Source organism: Leopardus geoffroyi, chromosome B4 (assembly GCF_018350155.1).
Source record: "Leopardus geoffroyi isolate Oge1 chromosome B4, O.geoffroyi_Oge1_pat1.0, whole genome shotgun sequence".
NCBI classification, from domain to species: domain Eukaryota; kingdom Metazoa; phylum Chordata; class Mammalia; order Carnivora; family Felidae; genus Leopardus; species Leopardus geoffroyi.
Window position 1 is genome coordinate 125,768,207 of NC_059341.1, and position 23,465 is coordinate 125,791,671.

At 42.8% G+C, this 23,465-nt stretch overlaps 1 protein-coding gene across 2 annotated transcripts in view; it reads left to right on the forward strand.

Moving 5' to 3' along the window:
* Window positions 1-23,465, forward strand: part of CB4H12orf75 (chromosome B4 C12orf75 homolog) — a 38,830-nt gene that overhangs the window by 14,055 nt on the left and 1,310 nt on the right. For both annotated transcript variants that reach the window (XM_045463531.1, XM_045463532.1), the window contains 3 exons: window positions 18,675-18,710; window positions 19,765-19,844; window positions 20,656-20,690. In XM_045463531.1, the coding sequence (XP_045319487.1) occupies window positions 18,675-18,710; window positions 19,765-19,844; window positions 20,656-20,660 (121 nt within the window). In that variant the 3' untranslated portion in view covers window positions 20,661-20,690. The remainder of the gene's footprint in view (window positions 1-18,674; window positions 18,711-19,764; window positions 19,845-20,655; window positions 20,691-23,465) is intronic.

Sequence of the window (23,465 nt, forward strand, 5' to 3'; positions counted from 1 at the left end):
GCCAGATGCTTAACGGACTTGTTAAGCATCTTAACAGACCAGATGCTTAACGGACCACCGGGTGCCTCTGATAATTAGATATTGGAGTGAATGTATGTGACCATTCAACATAGTCAATATTGAGTTGATCCTTTACACCACAGGACATTGATAAAGGGGCATGTATCTCCCTGGGAGAGGTTTCTGGAGTTCAGGAACCCTTCCAGTGTTTCCACCATGCCCCTTCTCTGCGTCTTAATACCTCTCATCTAGGACAGAGGGGACGTTGCCGTAGTGAGAGTTTGTGGTTACTCCGTGGAGAGTGGGATGGACCCCACCCCCCAGCCAGTTTGGATGGTAATAACTGATGGAACCACACACACACCAAGGAGGATAGGAAGATTTCTTCCTCTACACACATAATGAGGCTTTCTGGGGGAGAAGAGTAGGCACCCGCCTGGCCCATCAGCTTGAGTGAAGGAAGAGGGTGGCGGTGAGTGGCTTTGGTTTTTATTGGGGTTGGGAGTGGGGCTGGTTGAGGGGCTCGTGTGCAGGGGGAGAGGCCTGCCTGATTTTGTTGTCCTCACTGGCGCTAAGGAAGTAACGTCCCTGCTTTCTCGTCCACTCGCACTGGTGTGAGGCGAAATGGGGAGTGGTCGGACTTGAAAGCTGTCAGTGGTCAGACATCAAAAATAGAGTCAGACTTTTTTTTGTTTAATTATAGGGAAGATTCAGAGAAGATTCGAATGGGATTGTTTTTCAAGAGGTTTTTCAAGAGTTAAATATGTATCTTATGTGGGACTTAAGGTACCCAAGGAGTCTACATTGGTTCAAACTCCTGATTGCAGCGTTTGAGTTTATTCCCACAACTTTTAGCAACAACAGCTTCCGCATCCTGACCTTATTCCTGTCATTGCTGTATCTTGGTCTCCCTCAGCCCCTGCCTTCCGTTTCTATACATTGTTGCCAGATTCATTTCCTCAGGCACTCCCCTGCCCTTGTAGGACCTCCGCTCAAAAATTTGCAATTATTCTCCATTGCCTGCTGGATTGAGCCCAGAATCCTTTGGGAACAGGAAGGCCATTTATGTTTTAGCCTTTATTTGACAGACTCTGCATGAGGTGGAAGGAATCACTGCAGTTGGGGTGAGCAAGGCCAAGGGTGGGAAGTGAGCTGAGTCCTGCTCTGTGAGGCCTCTGTCAGGGGTCCCCTGACCTCCTGTGTTCTGCCTCTGATCCTTGTGTTTTGCTGTTCCCTCTGCCTGGAATGGCATTTTTTCTCAATTCTGTTATAAAAAAATGCTGTCTCTTCTTCAGGGCTTATGTCTTGTTTGTGGGAAGAATTTCTTGGATCTCTCAACTGGATAGAGTGTCTTTTTCTTCTCAAATGTTATAGCATTTTGGACCTTTCTAATGACACATCGAATTGGGCTTATATTGTAGCTATTTATCTTGTCCTCCTCGGGCAGTGAGGGAAGTGAAATGTCTTACCCATCTGGAACGTCTCCCATAGTTATTAGTATTGTGTTTTGAAGGTGGTGTTCAATGAACAGTTGCCGAATGAATGCCGTCATTTCTGTTCCAGGAGAGAGATTGACAGCTTGACTTTTTCTTTCTTTAAGAGGCATGGAAATTTCTAATAAAATTTAGTGATGCTTTTGTCAACAGAATTAACTACTCTAGGATATGAGATGGGTAATTTAATTACTTTTTGAAACCCTAACTTCTCCAGATCTAAAATTTCTGTGACTATATATATATATATATACTTCATTGTATGTCCTAGAAAGATGTAATTTTAGTTAGTGATTGACTCTTTTAGAAATTAATGTAGCAAACTGGAAAAAGTTAACGACTATTATAGTATTACTTTTTCTTGCACAAAAGGTATATTTAAAAGTGTTCTTTTTTTTTTTAACTAGAAGGTAAATATTTATAAATCTTGACTATGAATGAACAAGGAGCTACGAAATAAAGACACTTAAAACTTTTTTTTTTTTTTTTTAAAGCATGGGGCTTGAACTCACAACCCTGAGATCAAGACCTGAACTGAGATTAAGAATCAGACTCCTAACTGACTGAGCCACCCAACAATTTAAACTTTTTAATATGAAGATTTAATTTAAAAAAAAATTTAATATTTATTTATTTTTTTTTTTTTTAATTTTTTTTTTTTTTTCAACGTTTATTTATTTTTGGGACAGAGAGAGAGACAGAGCATGAACGGGGGAGGGGCGGAGAGAGAGGGAGACACAGAATCGGAAACAGGCTCCAGGCTCTGAGCCATCAGCCCAGAGCCCGACGCGGGGCTCGAACTCACGGACCGCGAGATCGTGACCTGGCTGAAGTCGGACGCTTAACCGAGTGCGCCACCCAGGCGCCCCTAATATTTATTTTTGAGAGAGAGAGAGAGAGCGAACAGGAGAGGGACAGGGAGAGAGGGAGGGAGACACAGATTCTGAAGCAGGCTCCAGGCTCTGAGCTGTCAGCAAAGAGCCTGACACGGGGCTCGAATTTATGAACCGTGATATCATGACCTGAGCTGAAGTCGGCTGAGGCACCTAGGCGCCCCAAAGATTTAATTTTTTTAGGTTTATTTATTTACTTTGAGATTGAGAACATGAGTAGGGGAGGGGCAGAGAGAGGGAGAGGGAGAGAGAGAATCCCAAGTAGGCTCCACAATGTCAGTGTAGAGCCTGATGTGGGGCTTGATCTCATGAACCACGAGTTCGTGACCTGAGCTGAAATCGAGAGCCGGACGCTTAATTGACTGAGCCACCCAGGCGACCCATGAAGATTTAATTTTTTAATCTAGAGAGACTGATCCCAAACCAAAAGAAGTGGCCAAAATTATATAATGGGTGCTAAGAGTACAGAACTTCATGTAGGGCAACCATCATATTAGTATGCAGAGAACATAAAAGTCTTTTGGGGGGATTATGGTTTAGTTTTAGAAGTGAGAAATACTATAATCACTCTCTTAGTATAACAAAAAAAACCCATTCTCTAGGGAAGGTTTGCTTTTTCTTTCCCGTTTGCCTCTTTTCTGTAGACAAGAAGCCAGGATACAGTAACAAATAAAATGATACTTCTGCCTTTTAGTAGGTTATTGTCTATTGGGGATCAAAATGGAGTGATAGGTGCTAATTATTAAAATAGTCAGAATTTAGTGCTGGTCTGGGTCTTGAGGGATGAATAGGAGTTCGTGTGGAGAAGAGAAGAATGGCAGCCCAAGCAGAGGAGCATGACAAGAAGCACATGGGTGCAAGAGAGCCTCAGCTCTTCTGTGAGGAGCCCGTCAGTTTGTTCTGGAGCCTGGAGGGCATGCTCAGCAGAGATGCAAGACGAGGCCGATGGCCTGAGCTGGCTTGTGAAGGGCCTTTGGTGCCAGGCCAGTAATTGCATTTGATGTTATATGCATTCAGGAGCCATTAGAATTTTAAGGTGGGGAATTCAAAGATTGTGTTTGAGCTTTTAGGGTGACAACTCCCAAGACAGGGCAGTTTGTGAGCTGGGGGAAGAGTGGACGCATGGGGAGTTAAGGGGGTGAGGGAGTTAAGAGGGAGGCAGACGGAGGGGCAGACTGCAAGCAGTAGCCCTGGGAAAGAGAAGAGCTGCTCTGAGTTCAAAGTACTCTTGGAATAGGATTAAGGTTTGTTGACTGACAGAATGGAGAAGGAAAGGAAGGGCAAATCTGAGGATCGTGTTGTGGTTTCAAACTTGAGCCAAGGGAAGGGATGGCTAACAATCCAAATAGGTAGATGGGCTACAGGGGGAAGGGAAGCCATTGGATGTGGCGTGGTGGCCACATGGGTCACCTGGGGGACTGTAGTTTCCACTGAGTGATGTGAGTAGTAATTGGGTCAGGGTGGAAATGGGCGAGGAGCGGGGAAATGGTGTGTGGTCTTTCGTTTTATTTTTATTTATTTATTTATTTTTTTCAACGTTTATTTATTTTTGGGACAGAGAGAGACAGAGCATGAACGGGGGAGGGGCAGAGAGAGAGGGAGACACAGAATCGGAAACAGGCTCCAGGCTCTGAGCCATCAGCCCAGAGCCTGACGCGGGGCTCGAACTCACGGACCGCGAGATCGTGACCTGGCTGAAGTCGGACGCTTAACCGACTGCGCCACCCAGGCGCCCCGGTCTTTCGTTTTAAAATGTTTGCCAGTAAGGGAGGGAAGGCTGGTGTTAGGTTAAGAGAGGGTGATGAATGGAAGCGTTGAATTACTGTATTGTGCACCTGAAGCTAATATACACTGAATGTTAGCTAACTGGAATTTAAATAAAAACTTTAAAAAAGGTAAAAAAAAAAAAAAAAAAAAGAGGAAGCATATTTTTAAAAAGTGTATTTCCATTAAAAAATTTTTTTTTAACTCACAGAGCATGAGCAGGGGAGGGGCAGAGAGAGAGAGAGAGAGGGAGACACAGAATCTGAAACAGGCTCCAGGCTCCGAGCTGTTAGCACAGAGCCCGACGGGGGCTCGAACTCACAAACTGCGAGATCATGAACTGAGCTGAAGTCGGATGTTTAACTAACTGAGCTACCCAGGCGCCCCAAAAGTGTATTTCTGTTATAAAAGGAATACCTAGAAAATTTGGAAAGTGCAGAAAAATATTTTTTTTAAAAAGAAAATAATTAGCTATTATCATACCACCAGAAACAGCCATCATGAACACTTTACACAATTTTCTTCAATTTCTTCATTTTTCTATTTCTGCTCGGTTGTGTGTGTGGATGGAAGTTTGTTTTGCTTTTTGTTTATTTTCTAAGTGCCCATGGACAGAAGGGTGGAAACCAGAGGAGTGAGATGTGCTGAGGGTGGTTTGGGGAGGGCGTCATCTCTGATAAGGGGGACCATCTGATGGAAGTGAATCCCAGAAGAGGTGGAAGGGCTAAACAACTTAGAGAGAAAGTTAACCTTAGTAACTTGAGATGTGGAGGGAAGCCTGGGTGAGGATATACATGCATACCCTCCTTTTATTGCATTTTTGCTTTATTGTGCTTTGCAGATACTGCATTTTTTACAAATTGAAGGTTTGTGTCATCCCCGAGTCAAGCAAATCTGTGGGAGCCTTTTTTTTTTTTTTTTTTTTTTTTTGGCAACAGCATTTGCAACTTCGTGTCTGTGTCACATTTGGTAATTCTCAATATTTCAGCCTTTTCAATGTCATATTTGTTATGGTGATCTGTGATCTGTGATTATGGCTAACAATAATGTACTTTTTGATTAAAGTCTGTACATTGTTTTTGTAGACATGTTATTGTACACTTAATAAACTACAATATAGTGCAAACATAACTTTTATATGCACTGGGAAACCAAAACATTCATTTGACCTGCTTTATTGTGATACTTGTTTTATGGCCGTGGTCTGGAACCTAGCCTGCAATATCTCTGAAATATGCTTGTAGAGAAATGTAATCACCATAGCACAGATGCATGCGTATCAGTGAGTGAGGCTTTCTTTTTCTCTCTCCCTCTGTCTCTTAAAAATTAAATCACAGTGCTGTAACATGCAAAACAAAATAGATGTGGATTCCAGGTGATGACAGTTGGCTGCTTTCACAAACCTGCAAAACTCAACCACGCTTTTTGCCTTATTTCAGTGAATTTTCTTAGCTATTTGGCACAAATAGGTTGTGTTTGGGATATTTTTGGTTGGAAATGGCAGAAGCCCAGCTTAAACTGGCCTAAACAAACAAACAAGAAGGAATTTATTGGCATGTGTAATGGAAAAGCTCCAGGGGTTTGGCCCTAGTCACAGCTGGATCCAGGTGATCAAATGACAGGAAGAAACTCATCTCTGCTTTCCTGTTTTAGGCTCCATTCTTAGGAAGCTTTCCCAAGTAGTGATGGAGATGGCCAACTTTTTATCTTACCAGATTAATAATTCCTGTGGAGGGGCGCCTGGGTGCCTCAGTTGGTTGAGCGTCTGACTATTGATCTCAGCTCAAGGCATGATCTCAGGGTCATGAGTTCAAGCCCTGTGTTGGGTTCTGTGCTGGGTAGTGAGATACTTAAAATAATAATAATGATAATAATAATAATAATAATAATAATAATAATAATAATTCCTGTGGAAAAAGAGCTTTTCTTTCCCAGTAGTATGATTAAAAATCCTAGGGCTAGGACTCTCCCTGCCAGTGCATGGGGTCATGTTCCTCTCTCAGAGTCAACCAGTGAGCCAGGGGAATGTTGGCTTCTCATTGGCCAGGCCTGGGTCATGTGTCTACCACTGGAGCCAATCAGCATCATTAGCTCCACCTGACCATATATGGTCAAAGAGTGGGAGAGTGGTGGTCCTCACACTACAGACAAATTGGGATGCTGTTACCCAAATGGGGCAAACATACGCAAAGTACATTCTGCACTAGGTCAATTTCCATCTCTTTATTCAAATTTTAAGCAATATTTATAAGAATATTACAAACATATTTTAGTAAGAAACAGTATTAAAGAAGATGACACTAATTTAATGTTTGCTACTGAAAATAAAAGATCATAGCCACTCAGCTTAAATGAGGTATTTCAAATACTTTTTTTGCTTAGAACTTGTATGGTGACCTTTCATGAGGATTCTGTTCTTGACAAAGCAATTTCATTGCTCTGGAAGGTAGCAGCTACAGAGGAGAATATCTCAGAATGAGTTAACAGAAAATACATTGAAGCGCTGCTTTTTAAATTAAAATGAGATTATGACTCTTTCATCTCGAGTGTCCTTGGAATCCTTTATGAATTTCTCATGTCTAATGCACCTGTGTCAGCAGAACACTCTCTACTCCTAGTTACAAACCTGAGTGTATTGGTGAAGAAGCAGGAGGTTGAGGTGCATGGTGTGGAAGTGACAATGAAAAAGCATGCATTTTGGAGGCAGAGAGACCGGCATTTATTTATTTTTATTTTTTATTTTTAACTTTATTTATTTTGAGAGAGAGAATTCCAACCAGGCTCTGCTCTCTCAGTGCAGAGCCCGAAGTAGGGCTTGATCCCACGAATGATGTGAGATCATGACCTTGGCCGAAATCAAGAGTTGGACGCTTAACTGACTGAGCTACCCGGGTGGCGGTGTCCTCCATAATCTTAGCCGTAAAATTGGGATGATGGTTAAGTATACAGGGCAACCATCTTTATCATTATCGTCATCATTGTTCTCAGTTCCTAGAGCTCATCTTTATTGAGGACTGTATGCTATATAGTGATTTCCAGCATCTATGTTATCCCATTCTGTACCCGTGATGATCTGATGGAGACAGTAATGCTGCTTCATTTTACAAATGAGGATATGGGGCCCAGAGAGGTTAAGTAACTGCTCAAGGGTTGTGATGGTTATTGGTACAGTATATTTAGTATCCCAGGATGATACTTGGCATTATGCTTTGCTGCTGCCTATACATGGGAATTAGAAGTGTTTGATGTTTTAAGTGTCACTGAAAAGACTTGGCAGAGGCTCTGTCACAAACACTTGGCCGTAGAAGACCCAGCACAGAGCTGCAGTTCAGAACCACGCAGTCCCTCTGTCTGCCTGTCGGTACACGGTTCGATTCTCCTTAGGTAGGGCAGTGCAGTAGGAACAGGAAGACAGAAAGCAGGTGGGTGGGTTCATCCCGGGACACAGAGATTGGTGTGACCAGCAAGGGTTGATGAAATGCTTGGCTGCAAGGCACATGCTGGAGAGGGGGAGCCTAAGGGGCTGATGAATGGGGAGAGTGGGCGGATGGCTGGACTGGAGGCTTCTTGGGGATGCGGGGAGAGGGGAAGATCGGAATAATGATTTTTCCCCCCTCTAGGGAGTGAGATTGTCTACTGTAAAATGTCAGAGGTGAAGTAATTCCAGGAACTAAGCTCTTCAGAGCAGTCATGGAGGGAGTTATTAGAGTAGCAACAAAAGTTGTTGGAATAGGGGAAGTCAGCAAAATGTGAAGCAAAGGTCGATTGGGTGATTTTCATGGAATTTAAAATACTCCAAGATAATGATGGTTCAGAAGAAAACCTCTGGGTCAGGGCCAAAATCTTTAGTGTATTTGGGGCTGCCGTAGCAGGGTTCCAGTGTCCAGAGGAGAGTATTTGAATGAAGGTGACATTGGCCCTATCTGAAAGAGCTCTGTGGGGAGGTTGGGAGCCTGCTGGCTTCATCTCCTGTTTGGAGACACTGGGAGATTTTGAGAAAAGTGATACCATCAGGGAAAAGCAAGTTTTCTTAAGATAAGGAGGTGGAGAGAACATTCCTGTCTTTAACAAATGATCCTTCTACAGCCATTGCCAAAATAATCCCAAGCACTGTGTGTTTCTTAGAAGGAGAGCAGAAGGAGGGGAGGGGAATTGCAATTTGGCTCTCAATCCATTGCCCTTATACAAAGAATGAATGTTATTCATGTTTTCCAGTAATACATTCTGGAAGGAAGAACAGGACCAATATTGGCCAAGGGGGTCATACAAGAAGAGAGATTTAAAGATAACTCTTCAAAGAAGTTTTGAAATCTTGAAGAAATGAATGAGATTACATATATTCCAAAATACGTAATTAAGTGTTTGGTAGAATTGATTGGAATCACACTTAAAAAGCAGGAGTCATCAAAAGAACGTATTATAAAGAAAATTAAATGATTCTACTTTATCCAGGGAGCTGTAGTGTCAGCGGGAAGTCAACATTGTCAATTAATAAACCTATTCCAGAATATTATCATGAATGGCAACTAAAAATAGACAATTAGAGCTACGCACATGGTCTCCAGAGGTTTCCATATTAAATCTTATTGTTTACAAATCAAAATAAGTTTGGCCTCTTTAGCAACACTGCAAATATGGAAAAAGAAGAGACTGCAGGCTGTTTTTTCTACTTGTTAGATTATCGCTAATAAGAAGCTCTATATTTAGAACATTTTTCTTGATAAGTAAGTAAAAATATAAATCATTTCCTTGCCACACAACTGTGTTTGTTCTGGAAGGCTAGGGAAATGAGAACTTTGTGAATTTTAAGGCAAGCTGTGGCGAGGCTGAAACAGTAGATGATAATTGGAGTGGCTTGCTTGCTGGCTAATATTTATCATCTGTATTTGTTCTTGAAAGTGAACACCATGTATCCATGCCATGGTTCCATTTATTTTATCTTCGGAACCTTTTTTTTTTTTTTTTTTTTAGGTCACTTGGGATAGCTATTCTGCACAACCCAGAAACCAAGCAAATAATAGTGACGAAAATATTTTGACTACCAGGTATTACTGAGGATGAAAAAGTAGTGGTTTTTATTTGATAGAGTGACTCTGAATAAGGTTTCTCTTCATTAAAGTGATAGTTATTGATCGGGTTGAAATCACAGTAGAATAAACTAAAAGATTGAAGTGTTCTATGCAGATAGTTGGTTTTAAATAGGCGGCCGCAAATATGTTCATGCAAAAAAGGACAGGCAGAAGGGAGCCAGCCTGCCCCAAACAGTGACCACAGACACGTAGCTGGTTTTGAGGCAGCTCATTTTCTGGAATCTTGACTTTAAAAAAGTCAGAGCTTATTTATGTTTAGGGGGAAATCCAGTCTCTCTGGTTTATTTAGGAAAGGTCCTCAAAGCTAGTATGAAGCAGATGGGGTGTGCCATTACCTAGAGAATGTGGATCCATATAGACACTGAATCTGAGAAGGGTAGGAGGGACCCTGTGCTGGCTTTAGCAGGTTCACAGGAAGTAGGCTAGAAGTATATGATGGAAATGCTGAGATAGAAGAAAGCAGTTTTGAAACTGTGAGCTCAGTTGTGGTGGTTGCCGTTGGTCGGTTGGGTTTTTTTTTTTTTTCTTCTTCTTCTTCTTTTTCTGCCATGCCTGTGGGAGGGTCTTGGGCTGGGTCAATTTTGGTGAGATAGAAATCAGTAACCAGTCTACTAGTCTGCAAGGGTGTGTCATTTTTAAACTAACGGAGGAGTTATCTTTTCAACAATCCCCAAAGTGGGGCAAATGTGTTCACCTGTGGTCCACCCTCAGTAACCCTGGTCTTTGCAAACATGGTGGTTGATGCTGTGACCGAGAATCTGAGTCAGAGCCTTTGAGCCTGAGTCCCAAGGGGTGGCTTTACCCTTGACACATTCTTTGCCTGCGAACATCTATCTATTCTTTGATAAAGGAAGCTGAATTTTTTGTTAACAGACGGAGACCCATTTTTAATTAAATGCCCAATGTATTGCTTAAACCTGGTCCAAAATTGTTATGTTCCATATGTTTGTAAGAAATGTTCTTGTGGTTTAAAAGGTTTTCCTCCTAAAATGGGGTGTGAGCTTGTGATTAAAAATTACTTCATTATTACATTTCTTCAAATATGACGTCACTTTCCACACATTTTCAAATGCTGTCTATGATTAGAAATAAAGCATTGTCCTGATACTAGAGGAAGCCATTTAGCAGCAGGCTTTCAGTCATGCCCCCTCTGGAGAAAACAAGCATATCTCGCAAGTGCACTCTGTATAGTAGTGGCTCACACGCAAGCAGAAAATGGAGTGCCTTCTTGTTAAAATTAATGGAAGGCTGTTAGTACTACTTTGTTCCTTTGCTCTTTGCACGATGGAAGTAAGTCTTCCTTCTAAGGCCGTCCTAGGCATGACTGCAAAATGGACCATGTTTGTACCCGAACCCCTTCCTGCAGGTTCTGTTCCTTGAATCTCTCTCCTGTGCCTCTCCCTTCACTGACACTGAGTGGGACACACGTCCTTGCTAACAGAGGACTTGAAGTTGTAACTTTAGCCGTAAATTAAACTGCATTTAAATCTTGGCCTTTCCAGACCCTTAAACATATTCAAATACATGTTTGCTTACACCACTAAGTAAAAAAAGCCAGCCTATGTGCCTCTCTACACGTTTCCTTCCCTCCCTTTACTCTTGATTGAGTTGGGGAAACCAGGAATCAAGAGGGCCCTGACTTTTTTAAAAAATTTTTTTAAAATGTTTATTTATTTTTGACAGAGAGAGAGAGAGAGAGAGCGAGCACGAGTGGGGGAGGGGCAGAGAGAGAGAGGGAGACACAGAATCCGAAACAGGCTGCAGGCTCTGAGCTGTCAGCCCAGAGCCCAAGGCGGGGCTTGAACTCATGGACCGCGAGATCATGACCTGAGCCGAAGTTGGATGCTCAACTGACTGAGCCACCCAGGTGCCCCGAGGGCCCTGACTTTCTTGCCTTGTGCATTAGGGCAAATGGCAGGGGTGGGGGGGGGTAGCGCCTGGGTGGCTCAGTTGGTTGAGTGTCTGACTCTTGATTTCAGCTCAGGTCATGATCTCCTGGTTGTGGGATTGAGCCCCACGTTGGGCTCCATGCTGAGCATGGAGCCTGCTTGACATTCTCTCTCCCTCTGTCTCTGCCCCTCTCCCCAAGCTCTCTAAACAAACAAACAAACAAACAAACATTAAAAAAAAGACAGTCTGCCTGCCTCTTCACACTTTTCCTTCCCCCTCTACTCTTTATTGAGCTGGGGAAACAAGAAATGAAGAGGGCCGTGACTTTCTTGCCGTGTTGTGTTAGGCCATTGAAACGGTGTCAGATGGAAGGTCTTTTTCTGTTACTGTTTTAGATTCAGTTCCACATTGAAGGAGTACTTCATAGCTTTTCAGTTTCCAGTTCTAATAGAGACAGCTGTTTGAGCCTCTTCTGTTTCTTACTTCTCTGGTTAGAGCACTAGATTGGCCTACATTAGAATTGACGTGAAACAAAGCTGACTTTTCTTTCCCCATCTTTGCCAGACAGAAACTTCTGGTTTTCCTGGCAGTGCCTTTGGGAAAGGAATAGCCTGGCTATGTGGGGAGGTGTGGAATAGGGTCCCCTCATCTGGGGAGGTGGTTTGGTTAGGTGCTGCTTGTCCTCAAGACCTACTCCGTCCACCCCTTCTTTTCCTCTAGACACACAGATAGAGTCAGAGCTCCATGTGCTCCCAAGGGACAGACACAAAGTCTGACCTGACTTTGTGTCTTATAGGAAAGAGCTTAGACTACAAAGTAATTGCAGGATTGTGTAGTTTATATTACCAGGAACTGAAGGAATGTGCGTGGAAATGGATCTAAGGGTGTGAGACCAAGGTGGAAGGAATATATATGGGGCTGGTATTGTATTTAACAGAGATTTTGTATTGAATAATTTAGGTGCATGGTGGGGACTCTAACAGTTTATTAACCTGGTTGGCGAGACTCTGCATCATTGAGCTTACTCTATTCAGGGGCAGAGTAGGTCACAACTTCCCTGGGGTCTGGAGAGGAAGGAATCCAAAGGCTTAAGGAAATTGGGATATTGGTGTGAATTTCTCAAGTATGACCTGCTCCCCACTGCAGAGGACACCGCCCCCCATCCCCACTAAGCTTTGAGTAAATTGGGGAATGCATAGTGAGAGGGTGTACCCAATAAGCACTAAGGGGGTGGTCCTCTGCAAGGTGGCTGTGCCCCTGAGATGGGCTCTTTATCTCATGTGGTATGACAGAATCCCAGAGGACAGGATCGCATGTCTACCAAGTGGTAGCGGAACTTAACCACAAGGTGGACACACTTACCATAATAGATAGCAGGGTTGGGATGACGGGGCACAGGGGCTCATCCTGGAGGGAACTCTGATGATAGCTGGTGGATTACAGCCTGTCTAGGGATAAATTAGAAGGATAGCCTTCTAAAGGGTCATTTTCTCCCTCTCTGTATTTTTTTATAAGAGGAAAACTTCTGGTCTATGAGCCAGAAACCTAATTTGAGCCATTACAGTGGAAAGGCATAGCCACTTAACCCAGTTTCCCAACCCAAGTCAGACTCCCAGTGATTGAGGCCATGTTCTCTTGAGGGAACTTTTGTCACTGCCACCTGTATATACTGTAGGTATTTCTCCACACCTTCTCAAGGGACCTTTGTTTACTAGAGTAGCTGTGTCCAGAGCAAAAGGAAGTACCTGGACCTTTTAGAGCTTTCTAGATACTGACTCTAAATTGGTGTTAATTCCTGAGGACCCAAAAATGCCACCGTAGCCCAGAAGTCCATGTGTGGGCTTATGATAGGAAACTTGGCTAATGTTCAAATTATAGTGTGCCCAGTAGCCTGGAGACCCATGCTCTGGTTTTTTCCTTAGTTCTTGAATTCATAATCAGAGGAGACATATTTGGCAACTGGGAGAAGCCACCCATTGGCTCCTTGACCTGCAAAGTAATGACTGTCATGGCAGGAAGGGCCAAGTGGAAGCCCATGGAATTTTCCTTCCCTACTAGAATAATAAACAAAAAGGGATACAGCATCTCTAGGGGGAACTGCAGAAATTAGTGCCAGCACCAAACACTTGATAAAATGATGGCACGGAGATACTTCTCACATCCCCATTTAACTTGCCTGTTTGGTCTGTCCAGGAGGGAGGTTTATTTTAGAGAGTGACTTTGATTATTGCAAACTTCGTGAAGGGGCAATTTCAGCTGCCATTCAGGGTATGGTGTCCTTATGGAAAATAGCCAGCGTAGCCCCTGTTATGCAGCCTTTGGTGTGGCAAATCCCTTCTCTCTGCACCAGTTTGCAAGGAGTACAGAAGCAGTTTGCTTTTACCTGGCAAGGCCAACAGTATACATCACAGTCTTGCCTCTGTTCCATAGATCCCCCTGCTTCCCCTCATCCTCTGTTCTGCAATATCCTGATCTTACTGGTATCCTTCAGCACATCCTAATGGTCCCGTGCATTGACCTGGATAAACAGCAAGTCACAAGTGCTTTTGATGCTTCAGTAAGACATTTCGATTCAGGAGGTGGGAGATAAACCCCTCTTGCCTCCAAGTAATGTATGGGTTAGCATCCACACAGAGAAAAGGAAACCACATTAACTATATTAACAGAAAGAATTCACTATGAGGAGTTGGTTAAGCGGGTCTTGGAGGATAGGGAAAGCTGACTGACTGATCAGGGGTGGGAATAGCAGGAAGTGGCTACCACTTCTCAGGCTGGAGTGACGAAGGAAGGAGGTTGGGGCCGTCATAATCTGGGAGTTGGAGGAGGAGGAGTCTGTGGGTTGGGACCCAGGCTTCTGAGGCATTGGGGGTGGGGGTGGGGGCGCACTGCCAGGTCGGTGCTGTCACATCTGAATGTTGTAATCCGGGGCCTGTTCTGGAGACTGGAGCCAGCTGCTGGGCTGATGCAGACAGGGACAGAGCACAGCTGGAAAGAGCAGCCCTCTTTCCCTCCTTTGCATTTATGTCTCTTTTTTATGTCCCTCTAGCATTCCCTTTGGTGGAACCTAATAGGGAGACTGGCGGCGGAGAAGAGCATTTTGTCAAGAGTCCCAGCCCCACAGCCCAGGGTGTGGGGAGGGGCAGGATTTGGAAGCGAGAGGTCACAGCTGACAGGAGACAGAGTCCTGCACAGGTCCCCGAGCAGGAGCAGAATTTGTCTTGAAATGCCATATAGTTGTCTCCAGATCACTCTTGACCTCTTGGTAATCTGTGCTGGTTTTCCCTCCCTCTCCTTGACCCCAGCCTGTGGCTCCATGGAGGGGAAAGGAGTCAGTAAAAATTACCTTTCACTTTTTGTTTGTAGGTGATTTGGTTACGGTAGCTGGTCCCTTACCTCTTATAACTCCGTGTTTGGGTCTCCTAGTAGAAACCTCATCCTCAAGGATTCTTCCCTGTTTCTGGTACATTTCCCAGTTTTCAGTGCCTCTGCTTGTAGCTGTCTGGGCGTTGACTCTTGAACTGTGTTTCAGAACTCTTCTTTGGGAGTGGATTACCATGATGGGGGATTTAGCCTGGTTGATGTATGTGTCCTTGCTCCTTTTCTAAGGGAACAAGATTATGGGTAGGCTGAGTTTGTAGAGATATTGGGACCAGTTAGCACCTGAGGAGGGCGGGGCTTAAGTGCAGCAAAGCAGTTTATCCCCTTTTCCAGTTTGTCTGCCATGAATTGGCCTAGGTTTCACTCTGTTGATGTTTTCTAGCAGGGAACAATTCAGGCTTCAGGCTCTTCTCTCTAAGGTTCGAGGCTGGAGCTGTCTCATTCTGTGCCCTTACCTCTCTGCTTTAGTGCCGGCAGCGTATAGGGTAGTGCTGAGGACCTTCTAGACCATCTGTCCATGGCTTGCTGTTCACACAAAGCTGGGGGAGGTGTGGCTCCCTCCACTTCCTTCACCGGTTGGGGGACCAGATTTAGTACTTGAGCCACATTCACAGCTGCAGGCCTCACAGTAGCTACTGCCCTCCCACTTAAACTGTAGTGACCAGAAAAGAAAAATAATCAAGTCCTCAGTGGAAAATAGAAGTTCCTCCATGGTGGGGGTGGGGGACGCTCTGGCCTGAGCACGGTTCCCAGCCTGGTGTTCTGGATCAGTGGGACTGACAGACGACCACAGACTATTTTCATGACTTCGGAAACCAAACAGAAATCTGCATGTGTCTGAAAGGAGATGGCACAGGCTTACCAAAACGTAAAACTGATTTGCCTTTGAGTCAGAGACACAGGCTCCCCCTGGGTCATCCCATGCTCATCAGAAGCTCTTTTGGGCACCTGTACGTCTAAGAAAATATCTGCCAATGAATTATTAAGGCGGGTTGATAACAAAATCTTTCCAAATTTTGTTGTATAAGGAGACAAAACCCGATGATTCCTTAAAATGGTGTACATGTGGGGCAGTCCAGATATTTAAGCAGCAAGGGCATTCTTCAAAACCTAAGAATTTCCCCAAGGATTAGAATTCTGAAGGCTTGGTAAGTGCTTAGCAGTATATAGTAAGTTCAACCCCAAGTTTTGGACTGCTCCAAGATAATGTCCACTTCTCTTCAGTAAGAAATGACCTTTCAGGAATCTCTGCTGCTGCTTGATGGACCATTTCTTCTTCTAATGCAGTTGGGTCAGGACCACATTATGCCAGCTGGTAGGATGCTGTCCACTTGGCCACGGGCAGGGCAGCATTTGGTTCCCAGGCATCTGACCACACTGGCTCGGACCTGTCAGTTCACAAGGAGATTGGACTTAGACCAACCACCATTTTCTGATTTAACCTCAGTCTGGATCTGGCTGTTCAGATGAATAGATTCTAACATAACTGTCCATCAGGACAATTTTTAAACTTGTATAAAAATGAGTTGTATAGCAATTCAGCAAGTTCTGTGAGGATTGACTGCCCCTGGAGCAGTTAGAAGTTTCTCCGAATGCTAACAAAATGTTGACTAAGACTCTTTTACTGTCTTACTTTTTCCTCTTCCCTTAAACGGAGTGATAAAAATTGGAGAGATCCAGCTTGGTGGATGGGGGTGTTTCTCTGATATACCCGCATGTGGGCTCACAGTTTCTGAAACAGGAGTCGGAATCACACAAACTGAGATTTGAATTCTGGCTCTGTTACCTGGCTCTGTAACCTTGGTCATGCTACTCACTCAGCCTTTCAGAGCCTCAGGTTTTCATGTTGAAAACGTGGCTAAAAGCCACCATGTGATGAGGAAGCCATGTAATAGCACGAGCACAATGCCTGCACAGTTCCACAGGAGGCTGTGAGAGCCAGGTGATGCTCAAAAGCTTTTGCAAGAGCGGTGTGGAGGCAGGTCCCAGGTCGGGAGTGGCCACCTGCTGTTTTGTCACTGGCAACGTTCTGACTTTTCCATCTTCCTATTTGAGAGACAAGTGATGAATTAGAACACGGAGCACGGTTTTTGGTGTCAGGCGGGGTCTAAATGTCAGTCTTGCTTGTTGGTCTCGCATATTTATTAATTGGCTCACATATTTATTAATGACATGGCTCTGTGAACCTACTTCCCCAGGTCCAAACTCGCAGAGCTGTTGTGAGGTGCCCTGTGAGATGCCTGTGAAGTGCCCTGCCCTGTGTGTGACACACAGGAGAGACTCAGCGATGCCGCCATTTTTACCCATGTGGTCTTTGTATTGTAGAATAATTGTGTGTGGAAGGAACAGATGAAGGAGTGGCCTCGTACGTGGGGGCATATATACAAAGGCAGGCATTATAGAGTATTTGAAGGCTTAAAAGAGTGGGTATCTAATAAGTCTTTATAAATGGTATTTTTAATGACTTAGTAATTTGTCTGAAGCTTAATTTATCACCCAGTATCTGTGGCAGCTGCATTATCATTTCCTGCAAGTTAGATGTACAAGGTTGTTGATTAATTTTATAATGGAGAGCACACAGTGGGTTTCAGGATATTGAATACTTTATAAGAGATAGTAGATTAATAATAATTTACTATTTTCTTATATTTGGGGGAGCTAAAATATATTTTAAAACTTTTAGTGTATCCTTAAGCAGAATCAGGCAAGGGGAGAAAGAATTAAGAAAGAATTATCCAGAGTTGGATATGAAAAAAATATATATATCTGTGCCAGAAAATGAGACATTGTATTTGTCCAGACCTACCAGTAGCTTCAGAAACAACATCATGATGGGATTAGCCATTTGGGACCAAGGTAAACAGTTCTAATAATCTCGAACCAGTTAGTCACCATCATTGTCCTATTATCTATACTAACGGGTTATAAATCCATTTTAATTAAAAGTGGTGAACAACACCTTGTATACCACTTCCCTAAAGCTTAACACCATTTCTAATACAGTATGACTTTGACACCTTTGAATTAAAAAACGATCCAGCTTTAGCAAGAAATGAATGAAATTGACGGTTATCTGGCAAATTTAGGTTATGTGCTCAATCTGGATCAATTAGATCTCAAGATGGATTTTGCGCTCCATTGGAGTAGTAGCTGCGGGCATGGCCAGTGTTCAGCGGATGATTTCCACATCTACACCTCCCTTCTGCAGAGGCTTGAGACTTACTGGAGGTTGCAATGAAGCAAAATCTCTTGTACATATTCATTTGAAGCATTCCCAACTTTTAAATGGATGAAACCACGATTAGACAATCCCTAAAATTAGAAGATTCAGTGATTCATTCTTTCTTGTTGAAATCCTAAAGCCCTTTAGGATTACATGTTGGATTCAGCCAGATACATTTGAATCTTGGTTTTTTGCCTTTAAGAAAAGTAACTTATGTATGCTAACTAGTGCTTGAGGGAAAGCTTCCCTATCCTCTTAGAAATATGCCAAGGAGTATCAGTAGAATATGGATTCCTCTCATGCAAGGAAAGATGCTGTACATTTTAAAATTGTGATCCCCTCTAAAAATCACCTTTTAAACATTTCTTCCTTCTCTGTGCAGTAGATCATATGTAAAATGGCCCGTTTATATAGAAGGAAGTCAAACTAACGTTAACTCTTCTGCACTAAAGAAATCTCTCATACCTAGAGAGAATTGTACCACCGAGTGGCATGAGAATCACAAAATCACAGTATGCTAGGACTGGAGAGTGGGCACCTTGGGCATCTGGTCAACCACTTAATTTACAGATGAGATGCAGGCTGGCAACTTGCCCACAGCCCGTCTGTGCTGGTGGCACACCCATGACAAGAGGCCAGGCTTCCTGAGGCTGTGTTAGTGTGCTCTTTCCAATCTTGGTTGCCGTCCATTCGTCCTTTTGTCAGCGGTTGGACTTTTTGGCATTTGCTGGATTTGCACATTTTGTTAAGTAGAAAATGACATTTTTTTTTTAGTGCATGAATGATTGAGGTGGAAACAAGAGTGTTATAGAAATACTTGATGGAAGAACTTGAATAAGCAAAATTGACTTTAAGTCAGTAGCCCTCTTCTTTTTATAACCAAAAAATAAAGTCTGTGACAATGTGACCAAATGGCTCATAGCAAATATTTTTGACCTTTCAGAACAGAAGAATCGATAACGGAAGATGACAAGAGGAGGTATGTTTGATATTGAATCTGGCTTTAATTAAGTGAATAATTCTGGCTGTCTTTCATGGATTAATTTAACTCACGGATGTAATTTAACACTGTAGTGCATTGCCAATAGCATTGGTTACACCCAGAAAACTTCTGGCACAGAGAATACAGGTAGGAGCATGTGATCTGAAAAAGAACTTGCCCAGAGTTCATAAGCCTTGCTTTTCTTTTTTTTTTTTTAATTTCCTTTTTAATGTTTATTTTTGAGAGAGATAGAGCATAAGTGGGGAGGGGCAGATAGAGTGGGAGACACAGAATGTGAAGCAGGCTCCAGGCTCTGAGCCGTCAGCACAGAGCCCGACGTGGGGCTCGATCTCACAAACAGCAAGATCATGACCTGAGCCAAAGTTGGACACCTAACCAGCCGAGCCACCCAGGTGCCCCACGGGCCTTGCTTTCAAGCATGCTCGATTTTTGTCTTTTACACATGGCCTGTCATAGCTGGTTTCCATCCTGTGGCCTTTGGATGTGCTATTTCTCCCTAACTGATGACTTCCTTCATTGTCACAGCAATGAAGGAGGTGTTCACCTCCACCCTCCCTCTCCTCCTCTGGTTGGCTGCACTCTACTCTCATTTCTCGTTAGCTCTCTCTCCCCTCCTTTTATGTTTATATGTACCTACAGGGAATTATTTCTGTGTGTCCATAGCAACTACCACATTGACCACTCCAAATTCTTGATGACTGTTGACTCATTAACTACCATGTCACTCTATGGATATTTATTACTGTACTAAATTACAAAAATCCCAACTTCTTTTTTTCTTTTCCATTGCAAGTTAAATATCAAAAAATTCCATTGACATAGCTTTCTTTTTTCATATAGAGCTTCTTTTTAACATAGAAAACATTGTATTTCCAAGGGCAATTATATTCCAAATTCTACTTTTGAAAAGTCATGAGTTATTTTAATAATTCTCTAATTGTTGGCAGTATCCCAAGCTTCTATCACTTTGCAAATATTGAGCTCCCTTAATATTGGTCTGATTTTTCTGTATCTGCTTCTTTTCACGAAGAAACTATGGAGGGGTATATGTTGGCCTACCATCTGAAGCTGTCAATATGGTATCCAATCAAACAAAGACTGTACGAAAAAGTAAGTAAAATTGTGATATTTACTTTCTCTAAATATCTGTTCGTTTTGTGGGGGAAAATATGAAATTTATGTTTCAGCTTGCCCAGCTCAACCTACGTATTACTTAGTTGCAGTTAACCATGTAGAAAAGCCATTTTCTGTTCATTGTAATCATTGGTTGAAATTGGCACCCACATCGTGAGAGTAATTCCAGGGCAAAATTTAGCGTCTATTTGTGGTTATGCTCCATGGATTAAATTTTTTTTTTTTCCCACGGATAGTTTAAATTTATTGTTAACCTCAGTGACGATTGGTGTGACAGTGATAGCAAATGATTCAGTAAGTTTACGGAGTTCTTCTAGAACATAAAGGTAAGTTCTTGTAATATATTCCTTTTATATGCTGATGGCAGTCTGATGATCGGATGAAAAAACAACTGCCTATTGTATAAGTAAATGAAGCGAGGTCCCATTTTGTGTTTTAATAAGTAGTAATGGTGGGGCTAATGATGTCTTTTTCATGATAGCGTGCATAACAGCAGCCTCACAGCTAGCTTGTTAAATGTGTGGCTCGTGGTGAAGAGTGCTCATTATCGGCCACCGTACAGTTGTCTGGGGCATCGTTTGAAAGGATTGTTAATATGTATAATTTGCACACAGGCTATGTTACCTTATTTGTAACATACTATAGTTGTTTGTTTCTCATTGTTATTTCTCTGCTTTATGATCTGGACTAGCACATACATATGTCACTAGTATTCATCATTTTATAGGAAACTAGAATATGTTCTTTATAATCTGGTCGTTTAACTTTTCTTAATTTTCTCTTTAAGATTAGAAGAAAATATCATGACTCAATGATCAAGAGGTACTGTATGTTTTCTAAGTAATTGTACATATTTAGCCTTGATGATGAGTGATATTGCTATGTATATACGGATGAATAGATATTATTGCTATGTATTTCTGAGAAATCTTGAACTTCAAGATTAGGTAGGCGGGATCACATCTTGGGGTTAACTCTATGAAATGGAGCATGTGATATTGTAGAGGGGTCTTTGATAATTAGATCAATTTTCTTTGCAGTTAATTTTATTTTTCATTTCTTTTTGTTTCAAATGCAACTTAATTCATTTAGTAAGAACAAGCTAAGTGTTTACCTAAAACACAGAGGTGTCACTTTTCATTACCAAAAACTGAGGGGCTGAGACTTTGGAAATGACAGATAGGGAGAGACCAGAGAGGCTGGGACTGGGAATTAGATCAGGATCAATATTAAGTGTTCGGCAGTAGCCAGGGTTCATACAGAGCAGAGATGTAGAGATGGGCAGTCTTCAGTATACAGAGATGCCCTTATGCAGGTGGGAAGAGTAAAACCATAGACCAAGTTTACAGGTTGGGTATTACAAAACACGTCCAGTATGCACAGAAGCAACCACTGTGTAAAAGATGAGGCATTGTGGACCTGCTATCCTGGCGGAGAGCTTAGAGTTAGAGTTATCATAAGACAAGCAAGAACAAGGACAGGAAAAAAGTTTTCCTTTATTCACTATGTGTGCCGGTCTCTAAAAGATCCCCAGTAGCATTTCCATAGAGGCAGAAAGTCTCACTCCACCTGTCCAATGACACATATGATGCTTAGATCCCCGCTGCCTCTCAGTCTTGCTGAATGACATCCAGCCTCTTGAACGTCCTGTGATCAGGAATGCCCTCTCTCCTGAGACAGCCCGTTCTCTTTGGGAGTAAGATAACCTTGGATTTGAATTCAGGCTCTTTCACTTATTAGCTGGGCAAGTTACTTTCCCCTCGTAGCCTCTGTTTTATAATCTGTAAAATGGCACTAATGCTTAGCTTGAAGGGTGTTGTTAGGATTCAGTATGAAATAAATGGTAGTTTCTGCAATCATTGTCATCATTAGCATCATCATCATCATCCTCCATCATACTATTTTTTGTAACCAGAATCCTGCCTTTGGCAGACCCAAAGCAAAACTGATTTGAGACTGAACCAACTTCTTGCTCATGGCCAGTTACTGGAGTTGGTGTTTGAGATGGGGAGGGATCACAGAATAAGCTTACAGGTGCAGACAAATAAGCTTTCCCACTGGGGGACAGGGACACAGAAACCGTAATCAGTTTCTCCCTGACAAGATATACAACAATCTTGGGTAGACACTTCTTCAAAGACTTTCTCCTCAAGGCAAAAGCATCATGGAGCTTTATTCCCTAGTGCCCATGACCACGTCGTAGAGTGTTGAGTTTCTTTTTGGGAATTGGCTGGAGATTTTCTATTTCTAGTATTTTTTAATATTTATTTATTTTTGAGGGAGAGAGAGATAGAGCGAGCACGAGCAGGGGAGGGCCAGAGAGAGAGGGAGACACAGAATCCGAAGCAGGCTCCAGGCTCTGAGCTGTCAGCCCAGAGCCCAATGCAGGGCTTGAACTCACGAACCACGAGATCATGACCTCAGCTGAAGTCAGATGCATAACCAACTGAACCACCCAGGCGCCTCTGTTTCTAGTATTTCTAATAGAGTTCTAACCCTCTAGATTCCCTGCTAGTTTTCCCCTGTGCAGAAATGCTTTTGTTATTTGCTTCGAGTAGAAAAGAATCTAATTGCAAGCAAGCATACGTTATTCTCCTCAAAATGGGTTGTATTTCAAAAAGTACAGGAATAGAGTGGAAAGAGGTGTCTTGAGATGGGTATCAGGAGACTCAGGAGCTCTGTTACTAACGCATGACCTTAGAGGAAGCCCTTACCTTCTCTCAGGTTTTCTCAATATCTGTTTTCTCATGGGACAGCTGGACAAGATAGATGGTGGTTCGACTTTGTGTATATGAAATTCCCTGATAACAATTTAACAATCTTGCTGGTAAACCAGCCCACGACTTCTAAAATACCTCTTTACTGCTCATGACTATAAACACATATCATTTTATTGCCATCCCACTCTCTTTGAATCGCCTGAGAAGTTTTCTAAGTTGAAAGGCTCTCCTTTTTCCGTAGTTGCTAAGCATCACTTCCCTGTGATATGTCTGAGCTCATGGCTCTCTGGGCTTAAGTTATTGTTCAGAAACCCTGAGAAGACTGTCCTTTGCAGAGAAAAATACTTCATGGAAAGGATCGGAGACTTTTTAGACCTAGCATGTACAGAATCTCTCGAAATAACGCCACTCAGTGACCAGAGCTCAAAGTTAATTTGGTTACTTTTTGAAACAAACTGCGGAATGATTTCAGAATCTCCTGCAAGACTTCTGTCTTGCTACAAAAGTGTAGTTTCTTCTGCAGATGACTCTTGGGTGAAAGTTGTGCCCATCTAGATGTGTGGAGTACTCCAAGCCCAGACAAGCTTGAGTGATGCTCTCAGATGCCCATGGAGGGCCTGGCTGAAGCAGATTCCCCTGGGAGAGCTGGAGATAGTGCGGATGGCTACACCTCTGCCAGCAGGGTTTGGCCAAGTAGGAAAGAAACGATGTTATGGCTGAGCGGTCTGTGTCTTTAATTTGGGTGATGTTGATGTGCAGCTAGTCTGGGCATTATCATATCATATATATGTGTGTGTGTGTGTGTGTGTGTGTGTGTGTGTGTGTGTGTATTTTTTTAATGTTTATTTTTGAGAGACACTGAGTGAGAGCAGGGGAG